Genomic DNA, 18,517 nt, shown 5'->3' with positions numbered 1-18,517 from the left:
ATAACGATATGGTTAATTATTATAATTGCTATTATTAATTATTTTAAAATATAATAATAATAATAATAATAATTATTATTATTATTATTAAGTGGTAAAAGTATAATAAATAACATTATTTTCATAAATATAGTAATACTTGTTATTATAAATCATGAATTTGTATACAACAACTACTACTACCAACAAAATTAATAATAATAATAATAATAATAATAACTATTATAATACTATATAAATATTATTACATAACTATATGGCTATGATAAAAATGATTATTAATTATACAACATCATATTATACTACTACTATATTTCTATAACAAGAACAAATAACAATAATATTTTTAATAATAAAGTGGTAGAATTATGATAACAATAACATAACTTTTATCATACAATATAATTCATATTATTGTGCTACTACTATATTACCATAACAAAAATTATTAATACCAATAATACCACTATTATTATTATTATTATTATTATTGTTATTGTTAAGCATCATCATTGTTGTTTAGTGATCTAAATAGTCCCAAATTCATTTTCATATATTTCTTTAGGTTCTGATAAAATTGTTTTGCTTAAATGACTATTTTTCTCACATATAAATGAATGGTGGCACATGGAAGAATCAAAAAGCGATCGAGTAGAAATGTTGGATTAGTAAGAAACATTGGTCAAAGTGATTGAGCTATTTCTACACACACCCCATGGATCCTTCACAGGAGGGTAAAGGTGACCTGAATGTGTTCAAAGACTGTGCATGGGTTGTTGATGTTGTGTGTGTGTGTAACTCACATGTACTCAGTAACGGGAGTGTTACTGACAGTGTGTGCTCCTGCAGGGATGCTGGTCTCGCTGCCGTAACTGCTGCCGCAGCTGTAAAGGCTTGGCATGTGCACTCGGTACAGGTTATCATGATTCTGTCTGCCTCCATGAGCCACGGACTCCTCCTCACTGTCTTCTTCGGGCCTGTTCGCACAAAACACACAACATACAAATTACTCCTCGCATCAACTGTTTTTATATTCAAAGTGACTCAATCCCGGGACAGATCCATCAGATCAAACTGGGTTGAGCTCAATGGTGATAATTCATCGATTTCACAGGACATCCTTTCCCACATCTTTGTTGTTTAGTCTTTCAACAGAACCCAATGTCACGCAAGTTGTGAATTGCTGTGAAGTCGCCTCACTGAAAGTGCGAGCCATGATCGCGGTGGGAGTGTGAATTGGAGTAAATCTGCCAGTTAGTAGTGTTAGACACTGCAGATAGCAGACAAGCACTGCCAAACTCAGATGGGACCCTCAAGACATTAGAAGAAGCTGTCTTCTGTATACAAAACAAGTAAAATACTCTCTGTAGATTAGCACCAGCAAGAACAATGCTGTGTCTACAGATAAGCAGAGGAAACAATACTAAGGCACACATTAACTTTTGAACGTCAGTTTATATTTCGAATAAATGCTGTTCTTTTGAACTCTCTATTCATTCCAGCTTAAACAGTACCACCCTTATCAACTTTGATAATAATAATAAATGTTTCTTGAGAATCAAATCAGCTTATTAGAATGATTTCTGAAGGATCTGAACAGTAGTGTAACTCTGTAACATGAACTTCACACGTCACTGCTCTACACTATAACATTTCTCAGCTTTGTCAAGTCACTGAACATACCAAATTAGCAAACAACAATTTAGGTAAATGGATGACTCCAATATGATATGGAGATATGTCCAATTGTGCATTAATAAATTCTCTCTGATGTTCACCATTAAAGCATCACACTGTGGTATGGACAGCAGAGGGCGATCTCAGCTGTGTTTCTCATGACAAACAGGAAGAGCACACAGGCATGTGTTTGCCATCCTAAATCTGATTTGTTTCAGCCACAGAGAACAAGACAGCAGTGTGTGATCCGCTCTTCTCCATTTCCTCTTCAGAGGGAGGACATATTACCATTTGAGGAAAAGCTTGGAATCACACAAATACCTGCATCAATGACTGTATTACACTTAACAGTCTGTTCTCTTGTGTCTGCTGTGATTGCATATGATCGGGAACAGAATGGGATGCATCAAGAGTGCTTTAGCTTAATGGATGTGAATGAAAAAGCTGATGGAAACCAGAGGGAGTAAAATAAACACTATCAGCAGGACTGTAAAACAGTGTGGCGCTACACGTATACAGATCTGGGCCGCCCCCTGCTGGTCATTGGTGGTACATAAAGTTTCATGAATTGTTTAAAAATTCGATTTTATTCATCACTATTCAATGCACAATAGTTTAGCTTCTGTACTAGTGTAGCTAACACTTAAAAATGATCATTGGTATAAAGTGTGGATGCGTTATGTCCACAAAGGTGAGCTTATCAGAAGTGATCCAGTGCACAACATGAAGACTTGTTTACACCAAGTCATAGTTTTCAGTACTAGGTTTAATGACAAAAATAATATTGATACATTTTTCATTTCTATGCAGAAAGAAAAACACTTATGTGCCATTTATTTGCAGCAGATCATGTTGTGGGTCAATTTGACCCATTTCGATTTTGCCAGAAATAGCCTACTTGTTAACCTATGATGTCTTTTATTGAAATTGTGACATTTTTAATTAAGGGTCATGGACAAATATGCAAAGTCTCGACTCTCTCATATGTTGTGGACAATATCTTTATGGTTAATTTGAGCGTATATTGCATATCCCAAAACAAAAACAAAATACATTTTAAAATAAATTCAGTTTCTCGACTACACTGAGGACATTTACATTTATGCATTCGGCAGATGCTTTTATCTGAAGAAACTTCCTTTCTTTTCCACACTCCTTATTTAAAAATTGTAAATGTTTAAAAATAAACATAGTAGAAAAGTTACAATATTGTTGTATAATCAGTTTGTGAAAAAAAATAGCTGTTAAATACAATTTTAAATATATATGTTTTGTAAAGTGTGAGTTTAAAATGCTAAACCTTAACTGTGTTAAATGATTGAACCCAGATTTTTAACCTAATACAAGGGGCACTGTCTTTTTATAACATGTGCTGGTGGATTTACAGCCTAAGAGAAGTCACGCATCATTGATTTATAGAAATAGAAAGACAATGCACTCATATTACTATGAATGGGAGAAAGTGCAATGCGCAATATGGCGGAATAAGTCCCGCCTTCTGAGTAAAAGAGCCAATCGCCAGCTAGTTAAGTCATCGCATCACTGCAATAGAAGAAACTGGACCAGCCTGGAAAATGCAGTCTGGTGTCATGATATGAGAGTTTAGAAACAATTTATGAGACGGTTGTCGTCAGATTTCATTGGTGATTTCACATGAAAATTATTTGAAATTTAATAGTAAGCTTGGTGAACAGCTTTGATTTGATGAATTTGATGTTTCCCCATTCAAAGAGATAGGAGCTGCACTTCCATTACTGAAAGAGCTGCCCGAGAGGAGTTTCAAAGATGGCCGCCGAGAGAAATGACTTGCCTTAAAGGGACTTTGGCAGTATTTAATTGGTCATGTGACCAACATGTCTGCCCCCATGAGGGACCCACTATGGTTTAAATAAAATTTTTAATTAAATGATAATTCTTTATATTTGAATGCAGATAACCGATTAATCTAAATCCAAATTTTTAGATAGGTTTCGAGAGCATAACAAAAACAAAAGTCTCACTATGTCCCAAGCACACAATTATAATGGTGTTCTCTTTACAATGTTATGAAGCCTATATGACAGACTTGCACTTTTCAACATGTCAAGTCAAGTCAAGTATATTTGTATAGCGCTTTTCACAATACAGATTGTATCAAAGCAGCTTCACAGTATTAAATTAAAATAATACAACAAGGTTTGTTTCTAGTGGAATTTATTGATTGATAAAATCAAATTAAATATTCCCAAAATATCCCCATGTTGCACTTAACTGTATTTTCCTTTTGTTTGATGTCAATAACATCATGGTGAACAGTGCACATCTGAAGTGTCTCAGCTAAAGGAAATAATCCATTATTTATCTGCTTTAATATATCGACCAAATTTTCTTATCGGGCCAATAACAACAATATTAAAAATGAATATTTATATATTTATATTATTATATTCATATACGACATGGTGGCCGATATATCGTGCATCCCTAGTTTTAATAAAATCATTTTTATCAGGCTACTAATGTGACTGCACATCGTTTTAAACTATTTACTAATCATTTTTTAATCAGGAAAAAAATGTCTAAGTGCACCTTTAATGCCAACAAAAAGTTATTTGTATATAAAAACGCATGCAGCGACTTTTCCCAACACTCCTTGACACTGCACTGCCTGCCTAAACTCATATTCAGAAACTGCTAATTATCTATAATGAAGAGGTAGCGTGAATTGCTGTGTATCATGAGACGTACACTTATGAGTGTGATGATAATTACATAATGTGCCTAAGCTGGCGTCTTTGTCTTTTCTATCTCTCCCAGTGTAATCCTGTTTGCCTGATGCAAGCCTGTCCTGGCAGAGCAACTGCATGGGTCTAGGCCGGGGAATTATTACATTTTATGTAATTATGGGAGGAAGATGTGAGCGATTCCCACACAGAGTGCTTAAAGGGAAGGAACCGGGGGGGAAGTTGATAGAGCGAGGCAGCTGTTTCCGTTTTGCTTTTGCTTTTCGAAGAGTGTGATGGGAACATGAGGTGTCTGACCATAGTCTTCACAACAATGCCCACGGACACACAAACATACCACTAACCACTATTTCCACTGTTGTTTTATCTTTGGTTTAATCCTCTTGAGTGTATTTAACTACAAAAATTAGGATGTTCCACTGAATGAACGTGTCATACCAAAAGTATGCATGGGAAAAGAACAGTAAGTTTTATGACAATAACAAAACTGCACATTTCACGGTAAAGCAAAATACAAGCCAGATAATGCGGATTTAATGCGTATTAGTGATATGAATACAGAAATATATAGCATAAGGCCACTAACAGATGCATACTGTCATTATAAAATGGTAGGTAGATATAACACTGAAGTAGACAAGCACCTCAATTTCACTTTTTGCTTGGCTTGTTTGTTACTATGAGACCAACAGTTGTTTGTTCGACTGGAATACCACTTCTGGACACATTACACAAAAGTTCATATCTTTTGGCAGTGTTGGGTACATTATTAATAAATTGATTCCAAATTACAGACAAAAATTGTGGTTAGTAATAGGATAATATTGTACCATAGTGATATAAAAATACAAAGAGAAAGAAAATATATTCCTTTCTTTGTTATCAACAACATGAAGTGCATTACATGTTACATCACATCAGGGTTTACAAATATTTTTATATAAAAAAATCTAAATACATTAAATAAAAGATCAAAATAAAAAAAAATGTTTTACTCTCTTAAAACAAATTACCACCAACTTCAGAGAATATTTTAAGATATGTCAGTGCAAGTTGCTTTAAGTTGAAACAGCTCAAACATGCATTTTAGTCCGGGACAATCTTAAATCTTAATTCAGTACTTAATTTTTGGAATCTGATTATGTAATCCAGATTAAATTACATTACAGTTACTACTCAGCACTGCTTATTGGTTGGTGATTTCTGTTGGTTGGTTTTGATGTTGTGAGATCCTATTCTCATTTAAAATGAGACAATAAAATGAGATAAAACAAACATTAAAACAAAAAAACTAAACAAAAACTAATTTTAATTTAGCCCCTCAACAACTTTTTTCTCTGAAGAACCAGGGCTCCGCCACAGTCTACAAACCCCTATCTGAGGTAGACTAATTTTAAAAATGTGATTTCTAGATATGGTATTATTCAGTAAAAAAAATTTAAATAAACATTATACATTTCTAATCCTGGGTACACACCAAAAGATTTTTTTAAATCTTATAAGATTTTCAAAATGTGATAGACCACAAACATGAGGACAAAAAATCCTAGATTTAACCGTTTTGCTCCTATAGTGTGTGGTGTGCCATGATGTGACAAAGACCACACATGAACAGATTTTCAACCAGAGTCTTGACTGTGAACACAGGAAATCTCGCGAGACTTCAGAATAAGCATGCCGAACGATATGCAGGAAAAAATTGCGATGATAGTGTTTGGAATGATTTTGTTGTTGGAACAACAATACTTGTTGGAATTATCAACAAGCTGATCCTCCATTTCTGCTGTCCATCATCTCGCTTTCTGATTGGATATTGTTTTGTTTCACGTGATAATCTCCAGAACGTTGCGCGCGTTTGTCCTCGGGGTTCCCCCCACACATCAGGATTTCTGATCGTAAGTATTAAACATGTTGAATATTTACGATTCGCGATCGGGGCGGCTCCGACGCTCTTCCGAGCAGGATCGGACACTCTTAACACACCTCACACCAAGGGAAAATCTGATAAAATAATCTGTTGAACCATCAAGATAATCGGGACACAGCTAGGATTGTCGGAAGAAGGGAAATCGGCCCAAAATCAGCCCGATTATCTTCTGGTGTGTACCCAGCATTAGTTATGCCAAGCTATTTAATATTTTATCAGGTATAAACTGTAAAATCTAGTAAATCACAAACAACTTGAACATGTATGGGCTCTTTGAATATTGTTGTGGTAGTCAAAAAGGTTGGGAATCACTGATTTAAAGCCTTATTTACATTTACACAACTTTAGCAACTTATTCACACAGATTGATTATTGACTATATATAAACTGAAGAAATATTTTCCATAATCTTTATCTAGTAAATTACAAACAACTTGAACATGTATGGGCTCTTTGAATATTGTTGCGGTAGTCAAAAATGTTGGGAATCACTGATTTACACAACTTTAGCAACTTATTCACACAGATTGATTATTGACTATAAATAAACTATTATTATTGTCATTATATCAGTTTATTTTATTAAATTATAATTAAACGTAATAAACATTACACATTTTTTTTTATAAAGATCTCACCTTTTGCCATGCCATGTGTGCGGCACGCTGCAGATGACAGAGGTGAACATGAGAGCTGTGATGAATGAGAACAGCACCAGGTAGATCAGACCCTCCAGCCCATCATAACACACTCCGGTCAATGCCTGCACATAATCCTGCACAGAAACAGACAGAGGCAGCATTAAACGCACAATCCCAGCACTGCACGCAAACACTGCCTGTTATTAAACAGATGAAAATTCGGTCATTAACTCACTGCTATCATTGACTTTCTTTCATCGGTGGAAGCATAAAAGTAGCATATAGGTTTTGAATGACATGATGCTGAGAAAATATTATTCACACAATGGCAGTAAATCACAATTTATTGATCCTCCCTGATTCTTTTTTTCCATCTTTTCCATTTTACTTTCTAAAAAGCCTGTCACTTCTAAATGTACAGAAAGTCTTATAGTTTTGTTGAATTGCACACACAGACCAGCCACTGGTCATGTGCCTATAATTACATGAAAAATTGAGAGGCCACACAGACACAGCATTTGACCACTGAATTTACATAAACCATTTCATTTTTAAGAAGCACTTTCTCAGCATTACCACATTGCATATCTAATCAACTCCTGTCGAACACATTCATTATTATTTGAATTCTCACTCAGCAAGTCATTTAATTATGTATTGGTATTTTGGATTTATTTTAAATATATTACGTAATTATCAGCTTTTCATTAAACTGCACGAACCCTCCTTCATGAACCTCAGTCTGGGAAACTCTGATTTAATGTGTTGTTTAATTCACTTCATGTAGTCGATAAAGAATGGAAGAATGGAATATATACAGTAGTCAACATTTGAAGTGGATCAAAACCTTTCATCAAAGTTATACATGAATTTTGAACAATACCCGTTCTTTTCTTAGGACAACTTTGATGATTTTTTTTTTTGATCCACTGCAGCACTGCTTGCATGAACCAAACGGATACAGAAACCAGCCTATCTCTGCTGGGTATGTGAATAATAAAAACAGAAGATATGATAACATCCAGTGCTAGACTCTCTAACTGAGAACTTCCTGCAGTAGATGGCACCACATGCTGCAGAGAGAAACAGGGGTTTTTAATAATAAATGCTGCCTGAACTGCAACCAGCCCTACACATGCTGCTATCAGAGAAACATGGCAGCGTCTCCTTCCTCCAAATTACCGTCATTATTAACAGCAAAATTGCTCCATTTGTAATTACCGCCGGCACTGTTCTGTATCTCCAGCACAAACGCTCCCACATACAGCCCAGATGTACGGCTTGGACGACTGTGAAGGGTGTTATTGCTTTTGCAGTATGAAAACACCATTAATAATGTATAATACATTTCCAAAAGTCCATATTTTATCCGTTACTTTCTGTTCTCATGGGAAGGAGATGCATTTTCAGGACCACCCACACAGCAGGTCTCTGTCTTTCAGCCATGAGGAGGAACTCTAGTCATGCTGAATCCTGAAATATCAGACATTTCCATCTTGGAGAAGAGGACAGGCTCCAGACTGCAGCAGTAAGTGCTGGTGAGGTTTAAAGCAGATAGAAGATAGAAACACATGTGTGTACGAGTGTTTGTTTGTGAGTGGATTGCAAGCCTTTGGTTTTTCATGTCAACAGAAACCCACAGGTTGAGGTTACAGTGAAAATCTTTGCAAGCTGTGCTTTACTTCGAGTCTGAGTGGAACCGGATGTGCAAAGTGGTCATATACTCTAAAAACAAAACACTATTTCTCACCATATGCAAACTGCGGCAGTCCACAAGGGCAGTGAGCTGGTGCAGTCCAACCTCAGTGGTGTTCAAAGCCCCCTGAATTTGCTCAAGGTTTCCCTAAAAACAGGCACAATAACATGGTTACTCTAAATGTAAACTCTAGATGGATATGCTAGGTATACACTACTGTTCAAAAGCTTACTTACTTATTTGATCAAAATATGGTAAAATAGCAATATTTTGAAATATCAAAATAACTTTTCTATGTGTTGTGAATAAACTGTAAAATGTAATTTATTCCTGTGATGTCAAAGCTGAATTTTCAGCATCATTACTCCAGTCTTCAGTGTCACATGGATCCTTCAGAAATCATTATAATACAGTAAATGCTGCTCAAGAAACATTTCTTATTATCATCAATGTTGAAACCAGTTGTGCTGATTAACATTTTCGTGGAAATTGTGAACTTTGATGACTAGAAAGTGAAAAAACAACATTTATTTGAAATAGAAATGTCTCTTTTGATTAATTTAATCTCTCCTTGCTGAATAAAAGCATTAAGTATACACTACTTTAAAAAAAAATTTGTGACCCCAAACCTTTGAACTGTAGTGTATATATTAAGCATAATCAATTTCAAACATTTCACAATTTTAACGCTCTATTCAGTTTTTATGAGTTCAGCACTTGATGGCAGCAAACACATGACAAACAAAAACATTCACATAGAAGGATGTCAAAGAAGAGCGGCTTGTTTTCTTTCTTTTAAAGGCTCAGTATTGTGTGAGGTCTAAGTTGTATAAAGCTGCAGTGGTAAACAGATTTTATCTGGTTCTAAGGGTGAAATATTTCCATTGATTCAGCATTTTCTCTCAACGCTTGTGTTCCAGCGAGAGGACGGCTTTCTTTCTCACATGTACTGAATGTCAGCCATTACTTTGTGCCAGAACACACACAGATGCTGCACAATGACAGAGGCCCAGGGGGAGAACGAACACACACACACACACTTTAGGACATTTGTGTATCAGGAATTGTGGGAAATGGACCGTACATACTGCATGCATGCTCTGAAACACACACACACACACGTGTAGATACCAACATACGAGTGCTCACCTTTGTGTTGGGGTATTCTCGGACTGCAGAGCGCAGTAGTTCTGACACGTCGTCCTGCATTTCCACCAGTGCTTTGTGACTTCCTGACAACTTCTACAAGACGACAAAAGAAATCAGTTATATGATCTGTGCAAATGTTATCTTATAGATAAGCTTTTACTCTTCATAAAAAACTTGATTCAGAAATCAATATTTTCATTTACATTCTGCATTTTTAAGTTTACTCCATTTTTTTAGACAACAAGATCACAGAGAGGAAAATAAATTATAGGAATCAGTATTTTTTATATACTAAAAGTAATATCTAAACTATTTTTGTTAAACTCAAACATACAACAAATCAAAATAAAAATAAATTGAAACTAAAGACGCAAGTTGAAAATGAACTATAAAATAAACAAAAATAGTAATTTTCATAATTGCATATGCATATATATATACACACACACATACACACACACACATACATACATACATACATACACATTTACACGCAACTATATTTATAAGACTTCCCGTATAGCTTGGCAGAGACACTTTTGTTCAAAATTTTGAGGTTTGTAAGATAAAAAAAAGAAAGAAATTTTTTTTACAACTGTTTTCTATTTGAATACAATTTTAAATGTAATTTATTCCTGTGGCCAAGCTGAATTTCCAGCATTATTACTTCAGTCTTCAGTGTCACAAAATCCTTCAGAAATCATTCTAATATGATGATTTGATGCTCAAGAAACATTTCTAATTATTATAAAAGTTGAAAACAGTTGTGCTGCTTACTATTTTTGTGGAAACTGTGATAAATAGTTTTTCAGGATTCTTTGATAAATAGAAAGTTCAAAAGAAAAGCATTTATTTAAAATAAAAATATTTTGCTAAATTACGCATTTCTTTACTGTAATTTTTTTAAAATGTAATGCATCTTTGCTGCATACAAATGTGATTTTTAAAAAAATATTACTGGTTCAAAACATTTTTTGTTCTTTTTTTAAATGTAAAAGTGCTACAAAAGTTGAATCACTTCATCACGTCCTTAAGCATAATTAATGAAACTATCACATTATTAATCAGTCGTTGTTATTGTTTGATCGTAGTTATTTTATGAAAAACACAAAAAAAATACTGTTAAGAGCTAGACAGGTTATATAAACTGGGTTGTACAACTGCCACTTCCTGGTTCCTGCCCAGTGTAGAAGTATTTCCTCAGAGTTCATTCACCACTGCGCACTCCACTCTTAGTACTTGCATAATGCAACAGTGCATTTACACCCAGCAGCAAAAGTCAGTACAGGCTCTGGCACCCGGCCATTAAGGACATTTTAAAGTGTCATGGAATATTTCAAGAGCAGAGGTCTTGAAAACATGAATATTTGAGATGCCAAATGGCCACTGTGTCAGCTTTGTCTGTCAACAGTTCTACAATGATAGGCTGGAAAATTCACTGAGAAAGAAGCAGTGAAAGTACGTTCTTTACTGAGTGCACAGGAGACTTTTGGTTCCAGTGTTACGTGCGGGCAACATTGCTAGAAACTGACTTCTGAAGACAAAAGCCAGCAGCTAGGACAAGCTTAAGGTGGGCTTGCTGCAGCTGTCGGTGTTACACAGTGTTCGGCCGTACTCTAATTACATTACTTGCTCACCATGGCACCACCCCCACTGTCGTTTTGCTTTTTTTATGGAAATAAAAACCATTTACTTCAGTTAGACAAACGACGCTACAATTATAAACTGAAAGTTTCTGCTCTGCTCTACAACACAAGCTGCAGAGTCGCAGCAGTAGTCAGAGTTCACTTATCACGTGATGAGAGTGAGGCGAGATGACTGAAAAAACAGTGGCAGAGGATTTGGTCATTGACAAATATGAAAGTTTTCTTGTCAAATGTGCGGTCAGTATCGCTGCTTCCAATACACAGAGTACGCATTATAGCAAATTCGAGAGTGCATTCAAATTTCAATACCATATTGATAGCGGCTCCTTTATGCCAGCAAATTATAGGCCTATACACAGAGTACACGTGATCGCAAATTCGAAAAGCGAGAAACAAAAGTGAAAAGCGTGCTGCTAGCAGGAAGTTGGGCAGGAATTATGAAAAGCAATATGACAAACGCTGTTCCAACATTCTTCCAAAATGATGCTGCCTTAGAAGATACACTTTGTGTTGCTCAAATTCTAAGGCAGCACTCAAAAGTGTGGGTTTCTTTAAGAGAAATTACAACATCTATTTAGATGAACAATAAATTGATCAATAGTGACAGAAATTGTTTGTAACATTATACTTTGCTAATTAAAAAATAAAATAATAATAATAATAATAATAATCATCTTTTGAACTTTCTATTAATCAAATCTAGAAGAAAAATGTATCATGGTTTCAATTTTTAAAAAATTGCCATCACAGGAATAAATTACATTTTAAACCATATTAAAATAGAAAATATCATTATTTCAATTGTAATATTCTAGAATATTGCTGTTTTTACTGTTTTGATCAAATAAATGCAGCCTTGGTGAGTATAAGAGACTTCTTTTAAAAACATTAAGCGAATCATACAGACTTAAATAGTAGTGTACATTAGTCCATTAAGGATAAGGAAATTCCAGAAAAACATTGTAAAAAATTATATGTTATGACAACATATGTTTTTACATTGCTTTAAGTTAATAAATTATATAAATTATACAAGATTCAACTAATTTCTTAAAGTCTGTTTAATGTAATTTCTAAGTTGAAATGACAAACTTGAAAGTTGATTGTACTTAAATTTAAGGCAGCAACTTTTTTTTTTTTACAGTGTAGTTATTTTAAAACAAGAACATGTCTTGTGTCCCCTTAGAAGGTACATGAACAGCCCCTTAGAAGGTACCTGACAGGTAGCAAAGTAGCTCTGATGTTTGAACTATAACGCATTAAATTGGTTGCAGAATCTTCAACATTTCTCTTTAAATGTTCTTTAAATGTTCCTGGATGACATTTTAAGCCTAAAATCAATATCCATTCCACTTATTTGCTGTCTCAGATGTGAATCAGGCAGAGTTCATCTGTATGCTGCATGAGAACAGGAGGAACTCCATTTTGAGGCATCAGCTGACAAAGTACAACGTTCAATCTCCATATGGGCATCACCCTTCATTCAAATTAAGTGATATCAAGACAATGGAGCTGTCACTGACATAATAGATCAATCATGATCAGTTAAGAGCTGTGATTTGTTTGAATTATGCACATGCATTAGTCAAATAAAGACTTGGAGAAGGACTTCATTAACTAAAGGGAGAGGCAGGAAGCCAAAGGAACACACATTTCCATCGAGCTCTCGCAACGAGGAGAATGCTAATGTAGAGGGACAAACGAAGCAGATATAGTGTGAGTGTGAGGAGGGAGAAGATTGGCTGTCTTCCAAAGACCAGAGAGATGCCTCGCTGTCTATTGTTTACACTGGCAACTACCATCTAAGGCAGCTTCCTTACCACAATGAAATCAAACTCTTTACCGAAACAACAACATGAATGGTCCCTCACACCTCACGTTACGTGCACAGGACTAAGTTAATTCTCCCAGAGCATCAGTGATGGCATTGTTAACTAAAACTATTCAAAATCGTTTTCAGTAACTGAATTAAAGCTGAAATCAATTAAAGGAGCCGTATGTAAGATTGTGGCCAAAACTGGTACTGCAATCAGTTTTAAATTACTGTAGAGCGGTGTATCCCCTCCCCCCTGACTCGAGGTTGCCAGATAGGCTGCAGGATCCAGCACGAACGGTTTGTAGCTGCAGCTGTGGTAACTAGAGCTGAGCTGGCAACCCGGATGCCGAAACACTACTGACTTCGTGATTGGTAGATAGGTGGAGGGTGGAGCATCAGGCCAAAACACAACATGACAACATCAACATCAGTTGAGGGCTGCAACTTCACTTTTTAAATGACAATTTCCTGGCCGGACTACTGTTGTCAGTGATATAAGTATTTGAAATGAACATGATTTCTTAATGTCCAGTGACATATCAGGGCCATTTTATGATTAATTGAAATACATTTCTTACATACAGCTCCTTTAAAATACAAATATCAGATGAAAAACCTAAAATGTACAAAATTTGACCAATTACTAAAAGTGCAATAAAAATAAGTTACAGCTAAATAGATAATTATAAAGCCTACTCAAAAATATTGATAATTAACAGAATATAATACTATAATAACACTTAATATTTGCTCCATATTTAAACCAAAAACGTAACTATTTATAAAAAATTGTCACAGTTAGTCAAATTGTCACTATCTGTGAAAATTTCACTAACCTTATCGCAATGCATTCTGGGATTACCTTTTCCTTGAACCAGACCAGTAATGCTGTGTTAGAGTTAAGCCAAAAGAGGAATCTAAGGGTGTTTAATTTTACAGTTCTCAAAAGCCTTTGCATTGGGAATGTGCCTCAGATGCCAAATTTGTCTAGTTAGGAAGCTCACTGGGGTTTGGAACAGAGCCGATATACACTCTTGAGGACATTTCTCAGAGGTTTGAAGGTGAGGGATTTAGTTCATAGAGTAAATCTGAATCAAAGAATTAAACAGATATAGTTTAATATCTATGGGTTACCTGTTGGTAGGGGTTGACCTGACCCACGTTACATGTGAGGTAATACTGCAGGATATCTGTGAAGAAAGAGAGAGAGAGAGGTGTTGGGTCAGAAGAAATCAGCATTTAACATCTAGATGAAGATCCACTCATGGCAGTGTTTTTCCATTTGCTTGCCTCTACAAACTTCTTATTCAAATTCGACATGAAACGGAAGTTGCGATAGACTTTTACTTTCCTTCTGTGTCCTAATTCCAATTGAAACAGCATTTATTTCAAACAAGAAAAATGTAGGGTGGGACTTGATTTTGTCAATGGGGAATTGTTTGGAGGATTGTGGTCTGCTAATGGTCGATCTCATGTGAGTGACAGGTTGTCCCACCCAAGCGACAGTAAACACGTCACCAGAGAAGACGAGATGTTGCTGAAAGAGGGAGGTGAAGTTTTGACTAAAGTTTTTAGCTAAAAAAAAATAATCATTCAGAATTGCCAATTTGGACTTCATGGTGAATACCAACAAATTGTGACTATTTCACAAGCACTGTGAGTCATTACAAACCTGCAACAAGCTAAAAATCTTCTTATTTCTTTCCGTTTCACATCCGCCCTAAGTAGAACTCACACTGACACACTATCATTTGCTGACCTCAGAGAGCCCACAGCAGCCATGTCAGGTATTTGAATAGCTATATTTCCGACCACGAGGCAATTTAGATTCAGTCCACGACTGCCTCACTCAACCAAGATAAGCCTAACATATAATTTCTCTTCTGTAGAGGACAATTTCCCAGTCAGTGAAAGAATCAATAACTAATCCTAGACTAGACCAGATTTTTTTGCACCGATATTAAGAGGAAAATCTGTGGAACGGATTTAGACATGCTAAAACATGTTAAAATTAAGCTGAGAACACTCTTATTGGTAGCTTTAAGCATAAAAAAATAGCCCAAATATCGAATAAATGTAGGCTTTCAGCCTTAGGGGTGCTCAAGAATAACTCTTGCCTCAGGTGCAGTAGGTTGCAAGTTCAGATCTCACTCAACTGGACATTAATAATTGCATATGCTCGTCAGTAAATGTGTATTAGTTTATATTTGGTAGCAGTTTACATTAACACTTACAATATCACTAGAGTGTAGATGGTAGAAAAGGAGAGAAGTTTCTGACAGCAGACAGCTTAATGCAGCTACTACGTTTAGCAAAGGTGAAGAGAAAAATCACAATCACACATTTGAAGAGTGTCGATGTTTTAGGAGGACTGAAAGAAAGACGAGACCTGAATACCTCCTAAAAAGAAGCACTAGGGTTAGTACCTCAAACAGTTTGACAGCTTGACACTAGTAACACCAAGGTCATGGGTTCGATTCTCATAATATGGAAACTGTATGCCGATTCGCTGCTCAAGAAACATTTCTAATTATCAGTGTTGAAAACAGCTGTGCTGCTTAATGTAAAAAAAAAAAAAAAAAAATTCTTAATGAACCAAACCTTTTGAGCAATGAATCTGACGTGTGACTGTAACGATGAAGAGTGCAGTGAAGATGTAGACTGCAGGGTTAAAAAAAACAACAACCTTCTCTATTTCTGCACCGGAAATACTAATTCACACAGTCCTCTCATAAACCTCCACACGCCAACGCAGATGGAGTCTCGGGCCATCTTCATACGCAGCTTGCAGAGGGTTGCGTGGATGAGAATCAAAAACAGACACATGCGTCAGAGCAGTGGGTTTGTTGAGGAGGAGTGATGCTTTCATCACTATCATTACACACGTGGACAAGCGCATGGCACCGGTCACAGGGAAAAGTGCCAGCAGTGGTGTCTGTAAAACCTGCTTATGAACAAGCAAATTCTCCCATCGCATACAACCGGCCTCCCTGACTGCATATAAACGGTATAATTATAGCAATAATGAGGGAATAAATTAGCCTCTTAATTCTACCCATGGACGGCTGTATATAAAAGGCTGAAGTGAGCGGCATTGGTTTATAGTGTAGTTTATGCCTGGATTTATAGGTTGTAATAGCATTCAGGCTGTGTGTCAGGGCCCCATAGTCTCACATGTCATGTGTGAATGACCTCCAGTAATTGGACGCAATATTGGTTGACTGGTGATGCCTTTATGAAACAAAGACAATGGAGCGACTTCCAAAGCGGTTCTGAGAGGAGGCCGAGCTTTAAATCCCACTCACTCTGCGATGACTGCAGGCTGTAAAAGATCCTGATTCATGCAAGACAGGAAACACGCCAGATCTTCTTTATGAAGGGTTTCACTGCTTTTCTTCAATGATGATTCTTCTGAGACGTTACCAGATGACTAAACCGTGTACATCATGGAAGACAATTATAGCATTAAATTAAACACTTTCCCCATTAAAAGTAGAGATATGTTTGGACTATTTTCATCTTCTGGGTTTGAAATCAACATTGAGTGAACGTCACAAGTGATGAGGATAAACACTGTGACACTCTTGTGAGAAACAATGTGAATTATTATTGGTTAGCCAATAATAACAGGTGATTTATAGTCTGATGTCGTCAGAATATGAGTTTGATACTACTCCATTGGGCAGTGATTATGAGGCGTGTTTCAACCGAACCAGGAAAGAAAATGCCTCTGCACTCAATTGGACAGGCCTACAACCAATCAGGGCAACGGAGTAAGTGACGTATGTTCTTCATTCATCTTTCCGATCGACAAATGATCGCGGTTCTCTGTTCCTCTTTTAAAATTAATGCGCTGTCGATATCTTCTATAACAGACGTGATGGCGGAATCTACACATCTCAATTCTCCAGCGGAAGCCGTCTTTGTTGTAAACAAATTCAACCCAAGTGCTCTTTGGTGATGTAGATCATTACGTTACTGTTGATCATCTGTCCATCATCGTATAAAGCCCACCCTGACCATTTGATTGGTCCGAACAGCTCTGGTTCGAGCATAGTCGCTCCACAACGGATCAAGACAGTCCAGACCGAACTTCCCGACCTCAAATGTTGTGGGCGGGGCTAAGTTCGGCTGGCATCCAGGCTAGGAGATTTACATACTGAAGTAGCAAAAGCATTCAGTCTAAGGGGCAATTTGAACGACACAGAAAATAGAAAACTGTTTTATTGGTTTTGGCCGTTTATTTACATTTGGGTGCCTGAAAACGCAAACTTTGTTTAAATGTTTTTGAAAATGATACAGTTATAGTCTCTGTGTAAACTACTAAAATGTGAATTTGTGAAAACAGTGACGTCGTGTGTATGCGTATTATGTGTTCAGTCTATAGGCGTTTTCTTTACGTACATAGTGTTTCTTTACAAAGTGACATTGCCAACTAATGGCCTGGCATGAATACAGCATTATTTGTCGTTCTTTTTCTTTCAGATCAGTGTAAACGGGGGATCATTTTGACAACATTGGTCTGCAAAAAAAAAAAAGAAAAAAAAAAGAAGTAAAACAACTTTTCTGTTTTTAGTACATCGTTGTCATGTAAATGCGCACATATTCTAAATGTGTTTTGGAGTAAGGAAATTAAAAAAGGATCCTTTTTTACATTTCAAAATGTTAAAGATGTACATTTTCCCCAAGCTAAAACCCCCCACTATTGTTTTTTCATGACATTACAAACTCACAGCAGTGTTTACTAGTTTTTTGTTGTTGTTGTAATGCCAGGCTAATATTAAAAAGTATAGTGTTATATAACTATAATAATAATAAAAAAAAGTTTGCTAGATTTTAATTATTGCATAAATGCATAACAGTCTGTAAAAAGTCTAAAACGTCTGTAAACAACTAGACTGTGTTTTAAACACCACAGCACAGAAGACATGCTGGAATACATATTGAGGTTTTCCTCACAGAAGGCAGACACATGATGGCACAGGGACATGCGTGCTGTTTGTAAGCACAGAGAAGCCTGGGTTCTATTCTGGGGAAACGCAGTATGACTCGTCAGTCTAGGACAGTGATGGCCTGAGGGAACACACTCAAAGCTTCACTGATCACTTTTTCTCTGTGGATTCCATCTACAGCCATTAATGCTTCCGGCTGAATCACTGCTCCAAATCTTTTTCTGGATTAAAGGGACGTAACTTGTCCAAAGGTGTGAGCTGAAGTCTGATGTGTTAGTTTTAATTAACAA

At 36.1% G+C, this 18,517-nt stretch overlaps 1 protein-coding gene across 1 annotated transcript in view; it reads right to left on the bottom strand.

Moving 5' to 3' along the window:
• ttyh3a (tweety family member 3a) overlaps positions 1-18,517 on the bottom strand; it is a 65,392-nt gene that overhangs the window by 7,698 nt on the left and 39,177 nt on the right. Inside the window, exons 8-12 of the mRNA XM_084429370.1 lie at positions 14,410-14,465; positions 9,814-9,906; positions 8,719-8,811; positions 6,966-7,102; positions 804-977 (exon numbers count right to left, since the gene is read on the bottom strand). Of these exons, the coding sequence (XP_084285496.1) occupies positions 804-977; positions 6,966-7,102; positions 8,719-8,811; positions 9,814-9,906; positions 14,410-14,465 (553 nt within the window). The remainder of the gene's footprint in view (positions 1-803; positions 978-6,965; positions 7,103-8,718; positions 8,812-9,813; positions 9,907-14,409; positions 14,466-18,517) is intronic.

Source organism: Rutilus rutilus, assembly GCF_951802725.1.
Source record: "Rutilus rutilus genome assembly, chromosome: 1".
In the NCBI taxonomy this organism is placed as follows: Eukaryota; Metazoa; Chordata; class Actinopteri; order Cypriniformes; family Leuciscidae; genus Rutilus; species Rutilus rutilus.
The sequence above is the reverse complement of the archived record's forward strand: the minus strand, read 5'-3'. Positions and strand labels throughout refer to the sequence as shown.